Raw genomic sequence first — 20771 nt, 5'->3', positions numbered from 1 at the left:
AGTCTAACAGACTGAATTCAATAGCACATTGAGGGAATCATCTAGCCTGACCAGAGAGGGTTTCTTCTAGTACTGCCGAGGTAGTTTTCTATTAAGGAAAGTGTCTGGCAGTGTAGGAACGTCAAGTGTTTGAACCATTTTGGAAGGCAATCTAGCAATATGTATTAAAGTTAGAAATGTATATGTCTTTTGAGCCAGCTATGCCACTCCTGGGAATCCATTCCGCAGAGGAGAGAGTGCGGGCATGAGAATCCTTGTACAAAACGGTCATTGCAGCCAAAAGCGCACCAAAGATCGCGCATAGTCACGTAGTTGGCCATGTGACAACGCAAGACACACCCCATTCAGGATATTCAAGTAACCGTCATGTGCAAAGGGCATGGGGCGCTGTACCAAAAGATGTCACTAGCCTAAAGAATGAAAATAACTCCCCTTCCCCCAAAGCAGATATTACAAAATGGCAGGGGGTCCCAGGCTCCAGATTTAAGTGAAATGAAAACAGGTAAAGAAAGGGACCAGGGACACTGAAAATAGCAGGTGGCTATGAGTTATCACTGCAGCGCTTTTTGTTTCTTTGTAGACCCGAGCAGAGCTAAGGCAGAATTCAAGTAGAGACATGCCGGGCACACACCGGCTTGCTAGCCTCCCTGTGTTTTGTGGGGACTGACTTGGGATAAAGATCAAGACGGCCCAAATAAATAAAGGAAAAGCGTGCACTTCATGTTTATGAATCAAATGTAAACGAGGGCATGGGGAACGTTGTAAAGAAATTCATTAATTTCATAGGAGCGCTTTATTGTTCAGTATAAGGAGTGAATTGGTCCAGGAAGAACAAGGCAGACTTACGTACGCAGAAAGACACATAGTAAAGCTCACCTCACCTACCTCAACTACAGCCATTATTAGGCCTGGTGGAAAAACACTAGGAAGGGGCTTACTGGAGTGTTTTCAGGAATCCGAGTTCCATCCTGAGGGAAAGGAGGGGAAGGCAGTATCCATAGAAAGTATCCATTGTGGAAAACTTGGTACTATGTCAGAAATAGCACACGCTTGGATCTCAGAAGTATGAACCTGGCAAGGATGGGTGGTTCTGTCTCACCTTTTGGTCCTAGCAAAAATATTGCTTCCACAGAGGACTCTTCTAGGCTCTTGTTCTTGGAACATGTCCCCACCCCCATCTCCTGCCACATTACCCTCTCACTGGCAGCTGTCATGGCGGAGAGAAGTTCACGAGAATGCTGTGATACCCTAAAACCTTTGTCTACTCATGTGCTGCTGCTCAGTCACGCTGTGGTTTAACCGATTGTCTTCCCTCCCCTAAGAGTTTTTAAAGGCATTAAAAGTATAACGTTCCCTTTAAAAAGAGTCAGTTTCTGGGCCACTGGGGTGGAGTCATGATTAGGGAATTTTTGCTTGAACCGGTTGTGCCGGAGAGATTGCTTCAGGCTGGGTTCTCAGGCCCCTGATTCTAGTCCTTGCAAAGGGGGTGTGGTGATGAGGCCTCTTGTCCTTTCTGGAAGTGTAGTGAGCATAGTTGATTGCATTTTTATGAAGTCTCCCTAGCTTCCCTAATGGACAGGGCCTGGCATTAATAACACAGAGTAAGATGTCATCAATCAAAGGTTGTTTTCCAAAGAAAACTTCACAGTGAATCTGATCGGGCAGTCTTGAAGCAACTAAGGTCCCTCTTATCTTTCCTGGCGCTCTACAGGTTAGGATCTTCGAGATTCATTCCCCCCACCCCCATCTTTGTGTGTGATAATCGATGGAAATTTCCAGAATGCAATTGCTCCCCTATTTATGACCTTAGAAAATATCTGTGTCCAGGCTTTATAATTGATCACTAGTGTTGTCTCTGTAACACACGTGGCCCTAACGATAACAGTCTCTCTAGTTCTCTGATTGCCTGTGTCTTTAGCAGCCACCCTTAGGTGAAAAAAAATCTCATTCTCCCAAGCCCATAGGTACAGATGAGATGTTTAACTGTATTCAAACAACTTCTTCTCCCCCTGCCCCCAGGTCCTTGCAAACATGGAAGACATCAAAGTCCGAGAAATACAGATTTTCGACTACAGGAAGAAAATTGCCGAATCAGAGACCAAGTTAAAACAGCAACAAAACCTGTATGAAGCTGTGAGATCAGACAGAAACCTGTATAGTAAAAACCTGGTGGAGGCCCAAGTAAGCAATGTCTTTGTATTTTGATGTGTTTCCGTACTGGGTATAAAGCACTTTCTGCTGTTCTTGTGGCAGCATTAGACAGTATTGAGAAATCTTGTTCAAGCCAGCTGAAGGGGCATTAGTATACACACACCATCTGTCATGTTGCTGGAAATGGGAGTGATGTCACTCAATAGGACACGGAGAGCTCAGCCTCCTTTAAATTGTCATGTAGAATTGCCATTGCACTGTGTGTAGGCTTTAAAATGGTTTGTGATAGCTGCCAAGGCTCAAACAGTTGTTAAACATTTTCCTCATTTAGCTGCAGAACATGGCTCTGGGATCTCCTCATACTGATTTAATTTTGCTTAGTCAAAGGACAGGTAGTGTGCAAATGTGTGTGTGTATGCACATGTTTGTATATGTGTGCTTGTGTGAGCATGTGTGCATGTGTGCATGTGTGTGCTTGCACATGTGTCCTGCATAGGGCACTGTTTATGTGCAGTGTGTGTTCCATGAGCCTATTCTGTGAGATTTCTGTAAGATACTTTTTTTTTTTCTTGAACTTCATATAGTCTGTGAGTTGTTTCTGGGGTGTTCTGAGCTTTCTGGGGTTAGTATCTAATTATCAGTGACTGCATATTATGTCTGTTCTTTTGTGACTGGGTTATCTCACTCAGGATGATATTCTCTAGATACATCCATTTTCTTAAGAATTTCATAAAGTCATTGTTTCTGATAGCTGAGTAGTACTCCATTGTGTAAATATACCACAATTTTTGTATCCATTTATCTACTGAAGGACATCTGGATTCTTTCCAGCCTCTGGCTATTATAAATAGGGCTGCTATGAACATTGTTGTACATGTGTCTTTGTTGTATGTTGGAGCTTCTCTGGGGTATATGCCCAGAAGTGGAATAACTGGGTCTTTAGGTAGTACTATGTCCATTTTTTTGAGGAATTGCCAGACTGATTTCCAGAGTGGTTGTACCAGTTCACAATCCTACCAACAGTGGAGAAGTGTTCCTCTTTCTCTGCATCCTTGCCAGCATCTGCTGTCATCTGAATTTTTGATCTTAGTCATTCTGACTGGTGTGAGATTTTAATAGGGTTGTTTGATTCTCTGGTGTTTAGCTTTTTGAGTTTTTTGTATACCTTGGATATTAGGCCTCTATCTGATGTGGGGTTGGTAAAGATCTTTTCCCAATCTGTTGGCTGCCATTTTGTTTTCTTGACAGTGTCCTTAGTCTTACAGAAACTTTGCAATCTCATTAAGTCCCATTTGTCAATATTTGACCTTAGAGCACAAGCCATTGGTGTTCTATACAGGAAATTTTCTCCTGTGCCTATGTGTTCTAAGGTTTTCCCTACTTTCTCTTCTAATGATTTCAGTGTATCTGGTTTAATGTGGAGATCTTTGATACACTTGTACTTGGGCTTTGTACAAGGAGATAAGAAAGGGTCTATTTTCATTATTCTGCATGCTGAGTGCCAGTTGGACAAACACCATTTGTTGAAGAGGCTGTCCTTTTTCCATTGAATGTTTACAGCACCTTTGTCAAAAATCAAGTGACCATATATGTGAGGGCTTATTTCTGGATCTTCTATTCTATTCCATTGATCTACACGACTATCTTTGTACCAGTACCATGCAGTTTTTAGCACAATTGCCTTGTAATATAGCTTGAGGTCAGGGATAGTGATTCCCGCAGATGTTTTCTTGTTGTTGAGGATGGATTTTGCTATTTTAGGTCTTTTGTTATTCCAAATGAAATTGCACATTGCTCTTTCCAACTCTATAAAGAATTAGGTTGGAATTTTGATGGGGATTGCATTGAATCTGTAGATTGCTTTTGGTAAGATTGCCGTTTTTACAATGTTGATCCTTCCAATCCATGAGCATGGGAGATCTTTCCATTTTCTGAGATCTTCCTCTATTTTCTTCTTTAGAGATTTGAAGTTCTTGCCATACAGGTCCTTCATTTGCTTACTTAGAGTCACACCAAAGTATTTCATATTGTTTGTGACTATTGTGAAGGGTTTTTTTCCCCTAATTTCTTTCTCCGCATATTTGTCCTTTGAGTAGAGGAAGGCTACTGATTTGTTTGAGCTAATTTTATATCCAGCCACTTTGCTGAACTTGTTTATCAGCTGTAGAAGTACTCTGGTGAAATTTTTGGGGTCACTTAAGTACACTATCATGTCATCTGCAAACAGTGATGTTTTTACTTCTTCCTTTCCAATTTGTATCCCTTTGATTTCCTTTTGCTGTCTAATTGCTCCAGCCAGGACTTCCAGTACTATGTTGAATAGGTAGGGGGAGAGTGAGCAACCTTGTCGAGTCCCTGATTTTTAGTGAGATTGTTTCAAGTTTCCCACTGTTAAGTTTGATATTGGCTGTTGGTTTGCTGTATATTGCTTTTATTATGTTTAGGTATGGGCCTTGGATTCCTGTTCTTTCCAAGACTTTTAACATGAAGGGGTGTTGAATTTTGTCAAATGCTTTCTCAGCATCTAGTGAGATGACCATGTGGTTTTTTTCTTTGAGTTTGTTTATATGGTGGATTACGTTGATGGATTTCTGTATATTAAACCATCCCTGCATCACAGGAATGAAGCCTACTTGATCATGGTGAATGATCGTTTTGATGTGTTCTTGGATTTGGTTTGCAAGAATTTTGTTGAGTATTTTTGCATCAATGTTCATAAGTGGGATTGGTCTGAAGTTCTCTTTCCTTGTAGGGTCTTTGTGTGGTTTAGGAACGAGGGTTATTGTGGCCTCAAAAAATGAGTTAGGTAGTGTTCCATCAGATTCTATTTTATGGAATAGTTTGGAGATTATTGGTATTAGGTTGTCTGATAAAATTCTGCACTGAACCCATTTGGACCTGGGCTTTTTTTTTTTTTTTTTTTTGGAAGGCGTTTAATGACTTTCTCTATTTCTTTAGGTGTTATGGGATTATTTAGATGGTTTACCTGGTCCTGGTTTAACTTTAGTATCTGGTATCTGTCTAGGAATTTATCCATTTCCTCCAGATTTTCCAGCATTGTTCAGTATAGGCTTTTGTAGTAGGATCTGATAATTTCTTGAATTTCTTCAGTTTCAGTTATTATGTCTCCATTTTTATTTCTGATTTTGTTAATTTGGATACTCTCTCTTTGCCCTCTAGTTAGTCTGGCTAAGGGTTTATCAATCTTGTTAATTTTCTCAAAGAACCAGCTCTTGGTTTTGTTGATTCTTTGAATGGTTCTTATTGTTTCTATTTGGTCAATTTCTGCTCTGAATTTGATTATTTCTTGCCATCTACTCCTCTTGGGTGTATCTGTTTCCTTTTGTTCTAGAGCTTTCAACTGTGCTGTCAAGTTGCTAGTTTATGCTCTCTTGTTTCTTTTTGGAAACACTCAGAACTATGAGTTTTCCTCTCAGTACTGCTTCCATTGCATCCCATAGATTTGGGTATATTGTGTTTGTGTTTTCATTAAATTCTAGAAAATCCTTAATTTCTTTCTTTATTTTTTCTTTGATCATGGTATCATTTAATAGAACATTGTTTAGTTTCCATGTGTATATGGGCTCTTTTTTTGTCTTTGTTGTTATTAAAGACCATCCTTAGACCATGGTGATCTGAGAGGATGCATGGAAGTATTTCGATCTTCTTGTATCGATTGAGGCTTGTTCTGTGTCCAATTATCTGCTTAATTTTCAAGAAGGTGCCGTGAGGTGCTGAGAAGTTGTATTCTTTTGTTTTAGAATAATATGTTCTGTAGATATTTATTAATTCCAGTTGGTTAATAACCTCTGCTAGTTTTACAGTGTCCTTGTTCAGTTTCTGTTGCCATGATCTGCCCATTGGTGTGAGTGGGGTATTAAAGCCTCCCACTATTATTGTGTGGGGTAAAATGTATTTTTTGAGCTTTAGTATGGTTTCTTTTATGAATATGGGTGCTCTTGTATTTGGAGCATATATGTTAAGGATTGAGAATTTCTCCTGACAAATTTTCCCTGTAATGAGTAAAAAGTGTCCTTCCTTATCTTTTTTGATAACTTTTGGTTGAAAATCTACTTTCTTTGATATTTAGAATGGCCACTTCAGCTTGATTCCTAGGGTTGTTTGCTTGGAATGTTTTTTCCCAACCTTTTACTCTGAGATAGTGTCTGTCTTTGTCTCTGAGATAAGTTTCCTTTATGCAGAAAAATGCTGGGTTTTGTTTCTGTATCAAGTCTGATAGCCTATATCTTTTTATTGTGGAATTGAGTCCATTTCTGTTAAGGAATTAAGATATTAAGGAATGGTGGTTGTTGTTTCCTGCTATTTTTGCTTTTGGAGGTAGAATTGTGCCTGTGTATCTTTCTTCTTTTGGGTTTCTTGCTTAGGTATTTTCTTGTTTTTACTAGGATGTAGTTTCCCTTCTTGTATTGGATTTTCCACCTATAATTCATTGTAGTGCTGGGTTTGTCGTCAGATATTGTGTAAATTTAGTTTTGTCTTGGAATATCTTAGTCTCTCCATCTATGGCGATTGATAGTTTTGCTGGGTATAGCAGCCTGGGCTGACACTTGTGTTCTCTTAGGGTCTGCATGATGTCTGTCCAGGCTTTTCTAGCTTTCATAGTCTCTGTTGAGAAATCGGGTGTAATTCTGATTGGCCTGCCGTCATAGGTTACATGACCTTTTTCCCTCACTGCTTTTAGTATTCTTTCTTTGCTTTGGGCACTAGGCGTTTTGACTATTATGTGCCAGGAGGAATTTCTTTTCTGGTCCACTCTATTTGGAGTTCTGAAGGCTTCTTTTATGCTCATGGTCATCTCATTCTTAAGGGTAGGGAAGTTTTCTTCTATAATTTTGTTGAAGATATTTACTGTGCAAAGGAATGGCCTATTAGTTGATAGCTTTGCCCTCTTCTATCTATTATCCTTAGGTTTGGTCTTCTCATTGTGTCCTGGATCTCCTGGACATTTTGGGTTAGGAGATTTTTGGTTTTTGTATCTTCTCTGACTGTTTTGTCTATGTTTTCAATGTTGTCTTCGGCCCCCGAGATTCTCTCTTCCATCTCTTGTAGTCTGTTGGAGAAGCTTGCATCTGTGACTCCTGATTTCTTTTATAAGTTTTCTACCTCTAGGGTTGTCTCTTTTAGTGTTTTCTTTATTGTTTCCATTTCCATTTTAAATACCTTCTTCTATTCCTTCATCTCTTTCGTTCTGTTTTCCTCTAGTTCTTTGAGTTCTTTGAGTGTTTTTCTTATTTCCTCTTTAAAAGCTTCCATTTCTTTATGCTTTTCCTTCCGTTCTTGTTTAAGGATCTCTATCATCATCTTGAGGTATGATTTCGGGCCTGAGTCTTCTTTTTCTGGAGTGTTTGGTATTCCGCTGTTTTGGGAGAGCTGGGTTCTAGTGTTGCCAAGTTGTCTTGGTTTCCCTGGGGTATGTTCTTTCGCTTTCCTCTTGCCATCTTGTTGTCTGTGATTGGTTCTCATCTCTCCCTTGTACCTGGCCTGTGTCCCTGGATCTCTGCTGTTCCTGGTGGCAGATGGACTGAGCGCCTGTTCTGCACACACGGGCTGCTGGGTGGAAACAGACACCCTAAGGCAGGGTTCCTGCTCCCCTGAACCAATTGGGGGGGCACACTTTCCGAGAGCTCGGCACAGACCTTTCTGCTCCCAGCTAGTCAGAGTGCCGTGTCACCAGGCCTGTGTCCCTGGATCTCTGCTGTTCCTGGTGGCAGATGGCCTGAGCCTTCTATAAGGTACTTTGATATTGCTGGGCACAAGAGATAAAGGAATGTCCTAATTAGATTTGATCAAGTCATTGTTCTGAGTAAGCTCCTAGATAAATATTGAACTTCCGTGTGGAGGGTGGGTGTCTGTTTGGCTGACTTTCAAACCTCCCCCTCCCTTCTTTTGTCAGGATGAAATAACAGAAATGAAGAGAAAGTTAAAGATTATGACGCATCAGGTGGACCAGCTGAAGGAAGAAATTTCTGCCAAGGAGTCTGCACTTGTGAAACTGCATCTGGAACAGCAGCGCATCGAAAAGGAGAAAGAAACATTGAAGGTACAGGACTTAGGGCAGCAGCTGTGGCTGGCATTTTCCAGGCACAGCAGCTTCTGCTCACTGAAAGCAGTGGGAGGCAGGCAGAGTGACCAAGGAAGGCTCCCATAGTCTCAGTTGCTAAGATCCAGAAGCCAGCACCTTTGTCATCTTGAGACAAGTCTCCTTCCGAGAGGTGGTCCCAGTCATGTGGGGGAGGAGAGTAAGGGAGGTGTGCACCTCCTAGATCATTTATCATTACTGCATCTCAGTGGAAGAGAAATTAGCAGGTTGGTAGTGCCCAGGAAGTCCTTCCCCTCATAGGCCAGCTACCACCCATTTGTACTCAGAATCCATGACAAGCCCCTCTGCTCATACCTGACACCCCCAGACTCCTTTCTGGATATTTGTCTGTCTGTCCCCAGTGTCTCCTTTGTATGTAGGTATCTTTCCTGTTTGCTAGAGCATCCTCCTCCTTACTCCCTCCCCCTCCCCTTGCTTCCACAAAGGTGCTCCCACTCCCAACCACCCACTCCCACCTCAGCGCCTTGGCATTCTCTTACACTGGGAAAATGAGCATTCACTGGACCAAAGGCCTCTCCTTCTATTGATGCCAGACAGTGCTATCCTCTGCTATATAGGCAACTGGAGCCATGGGTCTCTCCATGTGTGCTCTTTGGTTGGTGTTTTAGTCCCTGGGAGCTCTGCAGGGTTTGTTTGGTTGATATTCTTGTTCTTCCCATGGGCTTGCAGACCCTTTCATCTCCTTCAGTCTTTTCTCTAGCTCCTCCATTGGGGTCCCTGTGCTCAGTCCAATGGTTAGCTGCAAGCATCCTAACCTGTATCAGTATGGCTCTGGCAGAGTCTCTGAGGAGGCATCCATATCAGGCTCCTGCCAGTAAGCAAGCACTTCTTGGCATCAGCAATAGTGACTGGGTTTGGTGGCTACATATGGGATGGGTCCCCTATCTGGGGTTTTCATTCCATCCTCCCAGATCGTGATAAAGACTGGAAAATTCTTCACAAACATTGATTGAGATATGAAGAACTTTACAAAGTTTAAAAATATCCCACATTTTTGTATTTATTCTTGCCCAAAAGTAGTTTAAATGAGGAACAGCTTGTTTTATCCCAGAGTCAGTAGCAGGACAGGGTTTAGTCACTGTTGAACAAATAAGAAAAATCTCATTATAAACCCCACTGCACCAGGGGCCTCTTGGACCACATTAGCAAGGCTTTAGTGTAATAAGCCTTGCTAATTGGTATATCATCTCTTCCTCTTGGACAATGCATTGATTCTCATCTCTACTTCCCAAGTGGTGCCCAATTCAGAATATTAACCATCAGCCCACAGCGGAGTCCAAACTGGAACGAAGTGCCTCCTGTAGACTCTCACTCCAGCACGAACAGCATCCCATCAATGGCGCCCAGTTCCTTGGAGTTTGTTGTTAGATCCTGTCTATTTCAACGGTGCCCTCCATCACTAGGTGTCCACAAACATCATGCCAACAAAATGTCAGAATAAAACACGGGGCAGTAGGTTGTGCTTTTCTGCATCCTCAGGCAAGCAGAGTTGATGACAGAAGACAAGGCTTCTGATTTGGAGGTGAATTTATTTGGAATGTACCAGTTTTTGGCCATTGGTTATAGGAAGGTGAGAGTTTTGGATATGTGGTAGAGGTGGGATTTCCAGCTTTTCTCACGGGGGCAAGGACAAGGACCGGAGACAGAAGGCCTGTTTGATTTTTTATCTGAGGTTATCCGAGGGCGACTCACCATGGTACTGTGCATGTGGACAATTCTGGCTCAGCATTAAGCCTGTTTGACCTCCCTTAGAATAATATGCAGCTCACATGTGGGGTCCCAGCCTGTTGACTGGTTACGACAAAGAACTGGAATCGCGTTTCCACAGGTGTCTGGGTTGCAAGTATCTTCAGTGTGAGAATTAAAACCTCAGAGGAGAGAACAGATTTTCTAGTAACTTTGCCCCCAAAGATATTTATGTTTGCATTCTACAAAACTATGTGGGTACATCGTCCCTTTGAGGGGCCTGATGGGCTCCTCAGTGGGTCACAAGATGCAGTTTTATAGGATGACCCAACCTACTACTTCCCAAAGCCTCCAGACAGACAGTTGTCATAGAGGGCCATCCGCACCCCACCCACCCCCCTCGTCTAGACGGTTTTGCTCCTTGCACCTTTCTTCTCCCCTTCCTGTTGTCATCAGTTGCTACTGACTCAGGTTCACAGACACGGTCAGCATAGCTCACCTCTGGCAGTATGCCAGAGATCTCTTTAGCCCGGTCTCTATCTGGATCCCTCTGTTCATTGAGTTCCAGTTTTGTTTCATCCACACTGAGGGAGCCACCTCATTTGGAATGTCTGCCTTCCTGTCCTAACAAGGCTCAGACGCCGTCTCGCCTCGTCCCAATCATCAGCATCTGTTTGACAAGGGCTTTGATTCTCCATGAATAATACAGCAGCAAGTTCTCTGCCTCCAGAGCTCAGTAGCACATTAGGGACTGGCCTCAGGGTACCACATCCTTCCACTTAGTGATTCTTTCCCATGACATGAATGAGAAGCTGTCATCCACAGGAACAGGAGGAAGCCTCATTACACCCATGGCTGAAGACTTCAGGTGGTTGATGCGTGAACCAGTGAGACTCTCCTAAGTCTGGCTCTTGAGATACTCTTTATGCCTAGAGTCATATTTGATGAAAAACAGTCCACAAACACTGCTTGCTATGTTGTATAATCCCAAGGGTAGCTGCTGAAGGGTGTGTCCAGTCATTTCATCGTAATCTCCTGTCACCGGTAACATATTTGGCAGGCGCAGAATCTTCTAATCCTACTTAGGATGCTGTCTGATGGGCGAATTGCAGTTGGGTACATAGTAGTTGTCATCCTTCCTGAGAGGTAGTTCTGATTTATAACTGCTAAATGTATCAGGCCCTGGGTGTTTTGTAGATGTTAACATCTGCTGCCAAGCCTAATGCCACGTCTTGTTTACAGCCCATAAATTTATGACATAAGGAGATCACTCAGAACTTTGATCTATTACGAAGAAGGTGGCCGGCAATGCCGGGCGCAGGGCTGGTTTTTTACATTTCAGACAGATAGTTTTACACACCGCTGATTGCGTTTTAATATAACAAGGGTTTCATTTTGTTCTGCTGATGGATTCTGATCCGCTCTTGGCACTTAGGAACAGAGAAGTGAGTGTACAGATATGGGGAAATTAAAGTTTTATGAAGGGAGGCGCGAGCCAAACAGGTAATTCATTGCTGTCTTTGCTGCTACCACCCGGAATGATTATAGAACCAGGAAAAAAAATCCAAAAAAAAAAAAAAAAAAAAAAAAACAAACTGGTTCTTCCCTCTCTTTTCCTAACAGGCACTCCCTCTGAGAGGTAAACACCAGACCAGTATTTATTTCTGCTTATCCCCAAATTAAAACATATTTCATGAATGAACTCACAAACTGTCATCGGAGAAACCCGGGTTTGATGGGAGCTGGTTGCACACTGTATGTGCCGTATATTGAATAGTAGGTGTGCAGCATCTCTTAGTGTTGGGTAGGCTGCAGTTTGGGATTCTGGCCCTCACAGGCTAGAATCAGGCCTTGACCTCATTTTGATTGATTCATAAGTGTCCCATTATTTGGGTAGGCTCTGGTGTGTGGGTCCCAATCGTTACCTGAGGGGAAAAAATTACAAGCCTTTTGCGCTGCCTTTGTTTCAAAACACACACACACACACACACACACACACACACACACACACACACACACACGGGGGCCTCATATTACTCTATCTCTGCCCTTGTGATTGTGGTCACGGGGAGGCAAACCCTTCCTCATTCCTGACCTCTGTGCTAAATAGTGAGTGATCCAACTTGTCTTTCCTTGCCGGGCATGGAACCTCCCAAGATACATTACTTTTTTTTTTTTTTAACATGAGGACATTGGTTTCTCGATGCATAATATCCACAGTGTATTCAGCCAGAGGATCCCTTTCCAGGCCTTCCCAGATGTTTGTCAGCCTCTTTTCTTCCCACCCCCATCTATCTCTTTATCCAGCCATGCGGGGCTCTGTTGCATCTACTCAACACGCCAGATGTTTTAGTTTGCCCAAGCTAGTTCATACACTCTGACTGTTGGATGCCTCCCTCTGACACACACCTCTCCAGCTGGGCATCATCTGTCACCTGCCAAGGACTTGACTCATCCTTCCCTGTCAACCTCAGGCAGGGCATATAAACCTCCTTCTCATGTGCGCTCACGCCTTTGTCTACAGCAGCAGATGGCATGTTCATATTGTTCTTAGCACATCCGTCACCTTCCGTGGGCAATGAATACTGTCTTATTCATTTCCCGTATTTGATCTGTAACTCTTGGGTGCAGGCTGTAGACAGAGTACAGGTTTTTGCACCGAAACATTCTGTTTGGATAACCAAACATCACTACTTACTGACTCAGTGAGGTTAGCTAAGTGGTGGGCTTCCCTTGGCCTCTGTATGAGACACACAGGATCGTGCCTAGGATATTGTTAAGTCACTTACATGTTGTGCAGTAGATAGAAATGACATTGCAGGGAGAAATTCTCCGTTCTAACTTAACAGCTGCTTTCCTCATAGTCCTGTATTTCTAGTCTCCAGTTAACCTTGAGACTCCCTGATGCTCTCTGAGAAAGCATCCCTGAGGTCTCTGTTCAGTGATGGTATTTTCTTTGGCTTCCTGGAATACAAACTTACTGTCTGAATGATAGAAAAAATACTTGTGTATGTGTATGTTCTCGTGTGTGCTTGTGTGTGTGTGTGTGTGTGTGTGTGTGTGTAGGGGCAGGCTGGAAAAAATAGGGAAGTTCTTCTTGTGCAAACATGCTGGTTTGGTCACTAGAATTCATATAGAACACTGGGCATAAAAAAGTATACATATAATATAATGTGTGTATAAAAGTATACACACATACAATCCCAGTCTAAGGAGTTAGGAACAGATGGCTCCCTTGGGCTTGCTGGCCAGGTAGCCTAGTCAAATTGCTGAGCCCTAGGACCCAGTGAGAGACCAACATATGGCATTGACCCCTGGCTTCTACACAAATGTGCATCTGCATACACATGTGTGTGTGCACACACAGACAAATGTACATGCACACTTTGATTGTTTGGGTTGTGACAGGGTTGGAATTCTGCTAAACGAGACATAAGATGAAAGCATCAGAAACATGGTTGTGCAGCCAAATTCAGCCCAGTAGTACTGCTTAGGCTACTCCTGACTGCAACATGTCTGACTCATCTATTCTCTATCAGGCGGAGCTACAAAAGCTGAGGCAGCAAGCCCTGGAGACCAAACACTTCATTGAAAAGCAGGAGGTGGAAGAGAGGAAACTCTTGCGCATCATTGCTGAGGCTGATGGGGAGAGAGTGAGGCAGAAGAAGGAGTTAGACCAGGTAGGCACTCTCTGTCACCCTTATCCCCCCTAGCAGCCGTGAGTCCTTTACAAGCCGTGTTTGAAGATGAGCAGCAGGGTCTTGGGATGATGGTAAAAGAGTCACCTCTTCCACGAGTGCTTCTTCCATCAGTTCTTCTAAGCACTGGGGACTCTGACCAACAAAATCACAGGCCCTTGTTCTCAGAGAACTTAAGCTCTAATATAGAAAATAGTTGGTCATAGATAATTGCTGTTTATAATTAAATGATAGAAATTAAAGTGCATAGTTTGGGGATTCGATTTTTTTAAAAAGTTTTTTGAAATGGTCTTCCTATGTAGCCCAGGCTGATCTTTAATTGGTTATCCTCCTGTTTCAAGAGCTGGCCTACCAGAAAAGCATTTAGATGTAAACATTTTTATAAAGGATTGGTTGGGTGTGCTGGAACAATGGCTCAGTAGTTGGGAGAACTGGTTATTCTTGAAGAGGACCAGGGTTCAACTCTCAGAACCTACATGTTGACGCACAGGGGTCTAATCCCAGGGGATTTGGTGGCTTCCTCTCTTTTGGCCTCTTTGGGCACTACACACACCAGATACACAGACATACATGCAGGAAAACACCTATGCACATAAAATAAATAAAATAAAAAATAGCACGGGAAAAACAAATGGAAGGACTTAGCTTCAGGCCAAACATTACTGGGTTATCAGACCGTGGCTATGGCAACCGGAGGGGAGCCATGTTGAGTATCTTATGGATGCTGCCAGTGTCTTGCCTGTGGGGCGCATGCGAACACTCAGTAGATGTTTGTAGATGAAGTGGACACCGTCATCACGGCGAAAAGAGAGACTTTCTTTCATTCCAAGTGGCCACGTCTTTCCAGGTCATCAGTGAGAGAGACATCCTGGGGTCTCAACTTGTTCGGCGCAATGATGAGTTAGCCTTGCTATATGAGAAGATTAAGATCCAACAGTCGGTGCTGAACAAAGGCGAGACCCAGTACAACCAGAGGGTGGAGGACATGCGCGTCCTCAAACTGGAGATCAAGAAGCTTCGCAGGGAGAAGGGGATCCTTGCCAGGAGTGTGGCTAATGTGGAGGAGCTCAGGTAAAAGGAGGTCATGGGGGTCTGCGGGGAGCACCCATAGACCTCACAGGATGAAAGGGTCATTGAATAAGAACAACCTTCCCATAAAGTTTTCCCTGTGCTTATTCTGAGTCACAAAAAGTGAGCCGGTCTCCCACCAGAGGGTGTGGGGGAGAGCAAAAATGTAACTAAAACACCCCTTTGGCTCTTTTTAAAAAATATTTATTTTATGTATATGAGTACACTGTAGCTGTCTTCAGACACACAAGGAGAGGGTATCCAATCCCATTACAGATGGTTGTGAGCCACCATGTGGTTGCTGGGAATTGAACTCAGGACCTATGGAAGAGCAGTCAGTGCTCTTAACCACCGAGCCATCTCTCCAGCCCCCCCTTTGACTCTTTCAAAAGGAAAATTCAGATCAAGACATAAACACAAACAAACCAGTAACAACCCAGAAAAATTTCCCCCTCAACGAATTCTTTGGAATTCCTCTAGTCCGGCGGCATGTAAGAGCGGGAACACCCAGGTTCACGAGCCGTCTTGCTAATGTGTGCACAGTCTTTTCTCGGAATAATGCATGGACTGGAAAGAGGTGGGACATTTAATTCTGTTGAAAACCCGTTTCCTTATGAGGCAGTCAACTTTCCATCTGACTCCTGGCTCATCTTTGGCACCTTTCACTTGGCTCACTGAACTTTGCACCACACGGGATGTTTTCTCTTTGGGAAAAACCTCATGTTTCATACCAGCGAAGGGAACTGAAGGAGAGGCCTGGCATTTCCTCAGCGACTTGTAGAGTTACAGCTTCTCCTAGGCCTCCCCGGGAGAAGGATGCAGTTTGGCTCTGCCTCTTGTACTAATGAGAAGAAAGGATACTTGTGATGTTGAGACAGGGCAGTTGGGAGTCCACCACTAGCAAAGATGGAGCAACCCTTTTGGTTTTGGACGTGTTTGTCTTTCATATGAGGAATGTAGCACATCTTCATTGTAGAAAATGCAGGAAATTTGGGGAAAAAAAACACAAAGAAAGAATTAGGAACACCACCCGTATCTTTATTACTTAGAGAGACCATCATCGATATTTCAGAGAAAAATGGGCTCATTCTAAGCATTATTAAGTGGCCACTGAATAAATGTAAAAACCATACTCTTTGTCAACCCTGAGTTATTTTTATGACACACAAAAAGGATTAAATTTGATCCATTCCTAGTCAATATTACTAGTTTGTTGATAATAGATTTTATTTCCCTTTCCAAGGAGAGGAAAGTCTCATAAAAGATGGAGGCAGGCAACCTTACTGTCTACCAGCTGTGTGACTTTGGGCAAATAGCTAAATGTCTCTGAGGTCTGATCTGGTAATTACCACTAAAGGTAGAGACAAAGGTGACTTGACCCACAGAGTGTCCTGAGCAGTCAGTGCTCAGATATGGTGGCCCGCACTTCTGCCTTTCTCCTCCAGCGATGCGCTCGAAAAGCAAAGTGTTAAAAATATGCTTTTAATTCTAAGCAGCTTGTTCTGTGCTCCCTGTTGAGCGAACACCATGCAGTTAATTCTAATGGTTTGTCTTGTTAATGAGGGGAAGTTGTATTATTGGTTTAAATGAAGCAATTAAGTAAAAGAGATGGCTTCGTGTTAGCAATCTGCACACCCACAGCAGAGGAGGACAGCTAGCAATGCCTTTATTATGTGAGTCAAAGCAAAGGTTTGCCGCTTCTCCTCCTCCCAACAAAGGTTCTGGGAAATGGGGTGACTCGGGGTGCCGAGCATGGCTGTGACAGTCTACCTGTTACCTAGAGGTGCCTGAGGATTTTAGAGATGCACTTGAAACAAAGCTGGGGTTTCAGGACTTTTTCAATCTCCCCAGTGCCTGGTGGCTATGGACCTAAGATGCTTCCTATCTTCAAAGCTCCAAACTCGGCACCTTCAAGTCCTTTTGCACATTAGAACCGCCTGCAGGGCCTTTTAGACCTGTGGGATGTAGGCCCTGCACCAGATCTCATAGAGCAGAAGTCATCTGGGGATTGGGTCCTGGCAAGGGATGTTGTACAGTGAACATGGAAATTGGAGGCCAGTGTTGCACTGGCTTATTTCCTGTTCCTGTGCCACGACTTGCTGTCAGGTGTGGCACTGGCTCTGTAGAGTGTTCACTGACTGGTACCCTGAGGACAGTTTCACTGAAACACTGTGTCTTGGGACCCTTGTGATTCACTTCCTGACCCTGTCCCTTTCATGTGCCTCTAAATCCCTTGAACAGTCGGAATCAAGAGTCTAAAGGATGCTGTTGTTCAGAGCTAAGGCAGTTCTCGAACTCCAAACGAATTAGCATCCTCTGTGACCTGCCTAGGTTTGGGAAGCTGACCTCCCTCGGTACTAACAAGTTTCCTAGTTATAGCTTTTTATGCTAAACTCGGGGTGTCTACAGTAATCGATCCATTAACCTTTGCATAGGTGTGTATGTCATGTGCAAGCATGTGTGGGGCACTTATGTGAGTGTGCACATGTGCTTGTGGCAATCAGGAGTTGGTATCCAGTGTTTGTCTTTATGGGTTTACACTTTATAGAGATTAGTCTCTTGCTCGAATCTAGAGCCCACAGATCCACCTTGACTGGCTAGCCAGCTGATCTGGAGGGGGAGGGGAATCTCCTGCCTCAGTCTCCCTGGTGGTGGGATTTTAGGTGGGTCACCATACCTGACTGGTTTTTACATGGGTTCTGGGAGTTTGAACGTTGACCTTTATGGTTTTGGGGCAAGTGCCTTATGCACTGAGCCACCTCCCCAGCCCTTGGTAGCAAAGATAGTGCATTTGAGAGAAGTTCTTTGCAAAATCAAGTCTGTCTTATTCAGGCAGGAGCTTTACCACATGCAAAGAGAGTTCTTGAAGGAAAGGACGAGGTGCCGAGCCCTGGAGGAGGAGCTGGAGAACCCCATGAACGTGCACAGATGGAGGAAGCTGGAGGTAACACCTGCTAACGCATCCTTCCTGTCCCCAGCCCTCCTCTCCACCCACTCAAGGGTCCTAAGCTAAAGCACATTGAGAAGTCCCTTTAATTTAACAATATGAAAATTGTCACCTAGAAGGTTAAGACTGGATCAAATGTAAATTGGGCTGTTTTAGAAGCAGATGGTTAATTTGAATTTAGGTTTTAAAGTCTTAGATGAAATCCTACCTGGCCCTCAAAACATCCCATGGAAGCTGTACATCCCTTTCATTAATGGATATGCATTTTGCTTTTCAGGTAGTTTTGGGGTTGCACTGACTAATTAATTGCCTTTAGCAATGTCTGCCACCAACACTTTAGCTATCTTTCAACTGGGTTTTTATTCTTCCCTTTCCTACAGAAAACGTGGTTTAGAGACACAATCTTTTGAAAGGCCTAGATTGGGTTAGCCAAACCCTTTCTCTTAGGATCTGGGGACACAGTCAAAGTCCTATTGGAAGGGATGAGTAATCAGCTTTCGGTTTTATTCTGTGGCTTCCTGCTAGTCATCACTACCAGCTCTGCAGATAACAGAGATGACAAACCCTGCTTAGTGAAGACAGGACAGACCTCTACATAGTTGTACATAGCAATGTGGGTACCAAAAAGGATCTTGAGTAACTGACCAATTACAAAGTTGATATATGTAAGTCTACAGCACAAGAAAGTTCAGGGCAAAGTGGAAATTCACCCAAATAGGATTTTATTTTTATTTACTTTTAGTGAAGAAAATATTAAAGATAATGCATTTGGAGTTATATAAACACCAGGCCTGAATTTTAACAACATCCAGGGCTGCCAAGTGAATGTGTGCCAAATCCCGTCCAGCTATACGGGCATCAGCTGGTGCTGTGTAAGCAGAATAGGAGCCATTGAAATAGCCTCTTTATTCCTCTTTGGTGCCCAAAGTGGTACAGCTTACCAACCCGGCGATAACATGGATCTGCCTGGGAGGTGGCGTTGAAGTCTCGCAGCTGCTTGCCTCACATCACTTCATTCCACGTGGTCACACACAGATCTTTGAACTGTCCAACTCCCTGTCAATTTCTATTAAAAAAAAAAAAAAAAAGAAGAAGAACTCTGGGAGGTGGTTGAAAGTATCCAGCTGCTAGATTCAATCAAAGTGTCCGTGTGGCTGAAAGCAAAGCTTTGGCTCCAAGTCCAGAGGACAGACGGCCAGCTTACACCTGTAGCTCTTGCCTGAGCAGAACACACGGAGATGCTGAAGGAGTTCCAAAGCTCTTCAGGTTGATGGTTCCAGAGGCCACAGCTGTGTTCTGTTGCCTCCTGTTCTCAGATGTCCCATCTGGGAACACTCCCCCTTGGTGTGCTGCATTGACAAAGGCCAGAGGGGAATCCCAAGGCTGAGTGAAATTGGGACGTTATTCCTATAGAAACCAGAGATGGGGGTGGGGGGGGGAGGGAATCCAGAGCATCACAATGAAAACCACAGCCTTTGTGGCAGGCACATCTCAAATCCAGCTTAGAGCCTTCCCAGCCTTTGCACACGGCCCCTCTGCTCCCAAGTTCTCCTATCTGTAAAAGGGGAAGGCTGAAATGGTCTCACGGCTGCCATGTGATACAAAATGTGATATTACACGGAAGGCACCAAGCATCACGCATGGTTGCATAGTGATTAGGACCATTCTTCCTGAATGAACAAACATACTCAGTTTCTGTCTGTGGGTTAATTAGAGCCGTAGTGGAGACAGTGGGAGACCGTGGTCTGTTTTTGGGAGCTTTAGGGCGGGGTCATTTGCTATGCCTTTTCTCTTTGGATTTGATTCTTTATGTACTAGGTCCTCCCATGGGAAAGGCATTTGAGTAAAAGCATAATTACCACACACAGACCATGGCACTTTGAAACTGATGCTGTCTCCTGCTGTTCTCCTGGGACAGGCCAGCGACCCTAGTACCTTTGAGCTGATCCAGAAAATCCACACCCTGCAGAAGCGACTCATCAGCAAGACGGAGGAGGTGGTAGAGAAAGAGCTGCTTCTTCAGGTAACCTCCTTGTGGCGTGGGCCTCCCAAGCAAGCATGGAAGTCTCCAGGATCCTTAGAAGTAGGGATTTGTAGTGTTGCAAGCCCTGGCTGAAACTGTAGATGGCATCAGCGACTCACACTAGGAGAACAAACAGTCTAATTAATTGTTCTTTTACTCTGTGATCACTGATATTTCAAGAATCCTAGGAAATTAAGTTCAAGGCTAGACTTAACCACAGCCGGTTAATGCGAACATTTTTTTTCCCCTCCTCACCTTTTCTATTTGTTAAATTATTTTGCCTGCTTTTCTTCCTATCTTCATGTGCTGTGAAGTGCTGTGATTTCAATCTTGAGAACAGTTTTTGGATAGTGCATTCTGTGATCTGTCCACGGGAGGATCTGAGTGAGTGAAAATGAAAAGACGTGTTTGCGGATGGGATCTGCGTGTGAGGACGGGTATCCACAGAGATGACATATGGGTGCACAAAGTGCACATCCATGCTAGAGGAGGATGCTGGGAGTCTTACAGCCATCCACCATATTCTCTAGAAACAGATCTTCTCAGTAAATCTTAATCCGTCCTTTCTGACTAGAACCGCTGGTCAACAAACTCCCAGCATCTGCTCACCTCAACCCGTCCAGTCCTGGGCTGCAGGCATGCATAGCCTTGTCTGGGTGCTGAGGATTCAAACCTAGGTCCTCAGGCTTGGATGGTGAGGGAACTTACCCACTGAGCCATTTCCCGATGCTGGCTTTGAAAACCCTGAGAAATAAATCCGGGCACTTAATGAGTCATTGCTGTAGCTGGGACCTGGGACTGTAAGGAGGAAGTAAGAAAAGCAAGGCTGGCATCAGGTGGCCTGAATTGGCTTTCTGCTTCTGCTGGCTTGCAGCTATTTGATTTTGAGTTCTCTGCACCTGAGGTTTTCTGTCTCCGTTAAAGACAACAATAGAACCCATGAATATGCACGCTTGGAGGCACTGAAAGGCCTGAGCATCACAGGAAGTATCAGTTCCAAAGCCTGCAACTTTAACTATTGGGTGACCATTAGAAGGGGTAGGAACTTCCACACACGTGGGAGAGGAGGCTTACGTA

General features: G+C 43.8%; 1 protein-coding gene across 1 annotated transcript in view; it reads left to right on the top strand.

Moving 5' to 3' along the window:
* The window catches only part of CFAP58 (cilia and flagella associated protein 58), a gene marked incomplete at both ends in the record, with an annotated part of 100213 nt that overhangs the window by 33909 nt on the left and 45533 nt on the right, over window positions 1–20771 (top strand). The window contains 6 exons of the mRNA XM_080912079.1: window positions 2020–2181; window positions 8066–8212; window positions 13498–13638; window positions 14504–14727; window positions 17557–17668; window positions 19590–19694. Coding sequence (XP_080768205.1) covers window positions 2020–2181; window positions 8066–8212; window positions 13498–13638; window positions 14504–14727; window positions 17557–17668; window positions 19590–19694 — 891 coding nt within the window. The remainder of the gene's footprint in view (window positions 1–2019; window positions 2182–8065; window positions 8213–13497; window positions 13639–14503; window positions 14728–17556; window positions 17669–19589; window positions 19695–20771) is intronic.

This window comes from Micromys minutus (genome assembly GCF_963924665.1).
Source record: "Micromys minutus genome assembly, chromosome: 2".
NCBI classification, from domain to species: Eukaryota; Metazoa; Chordata; class Mammalia; order Rodentia; family Muridae; genus Micromys; species Micromys minutus.
This window is presented reverse-complemented; position numbering and strand designations above follow the sequence as displayed.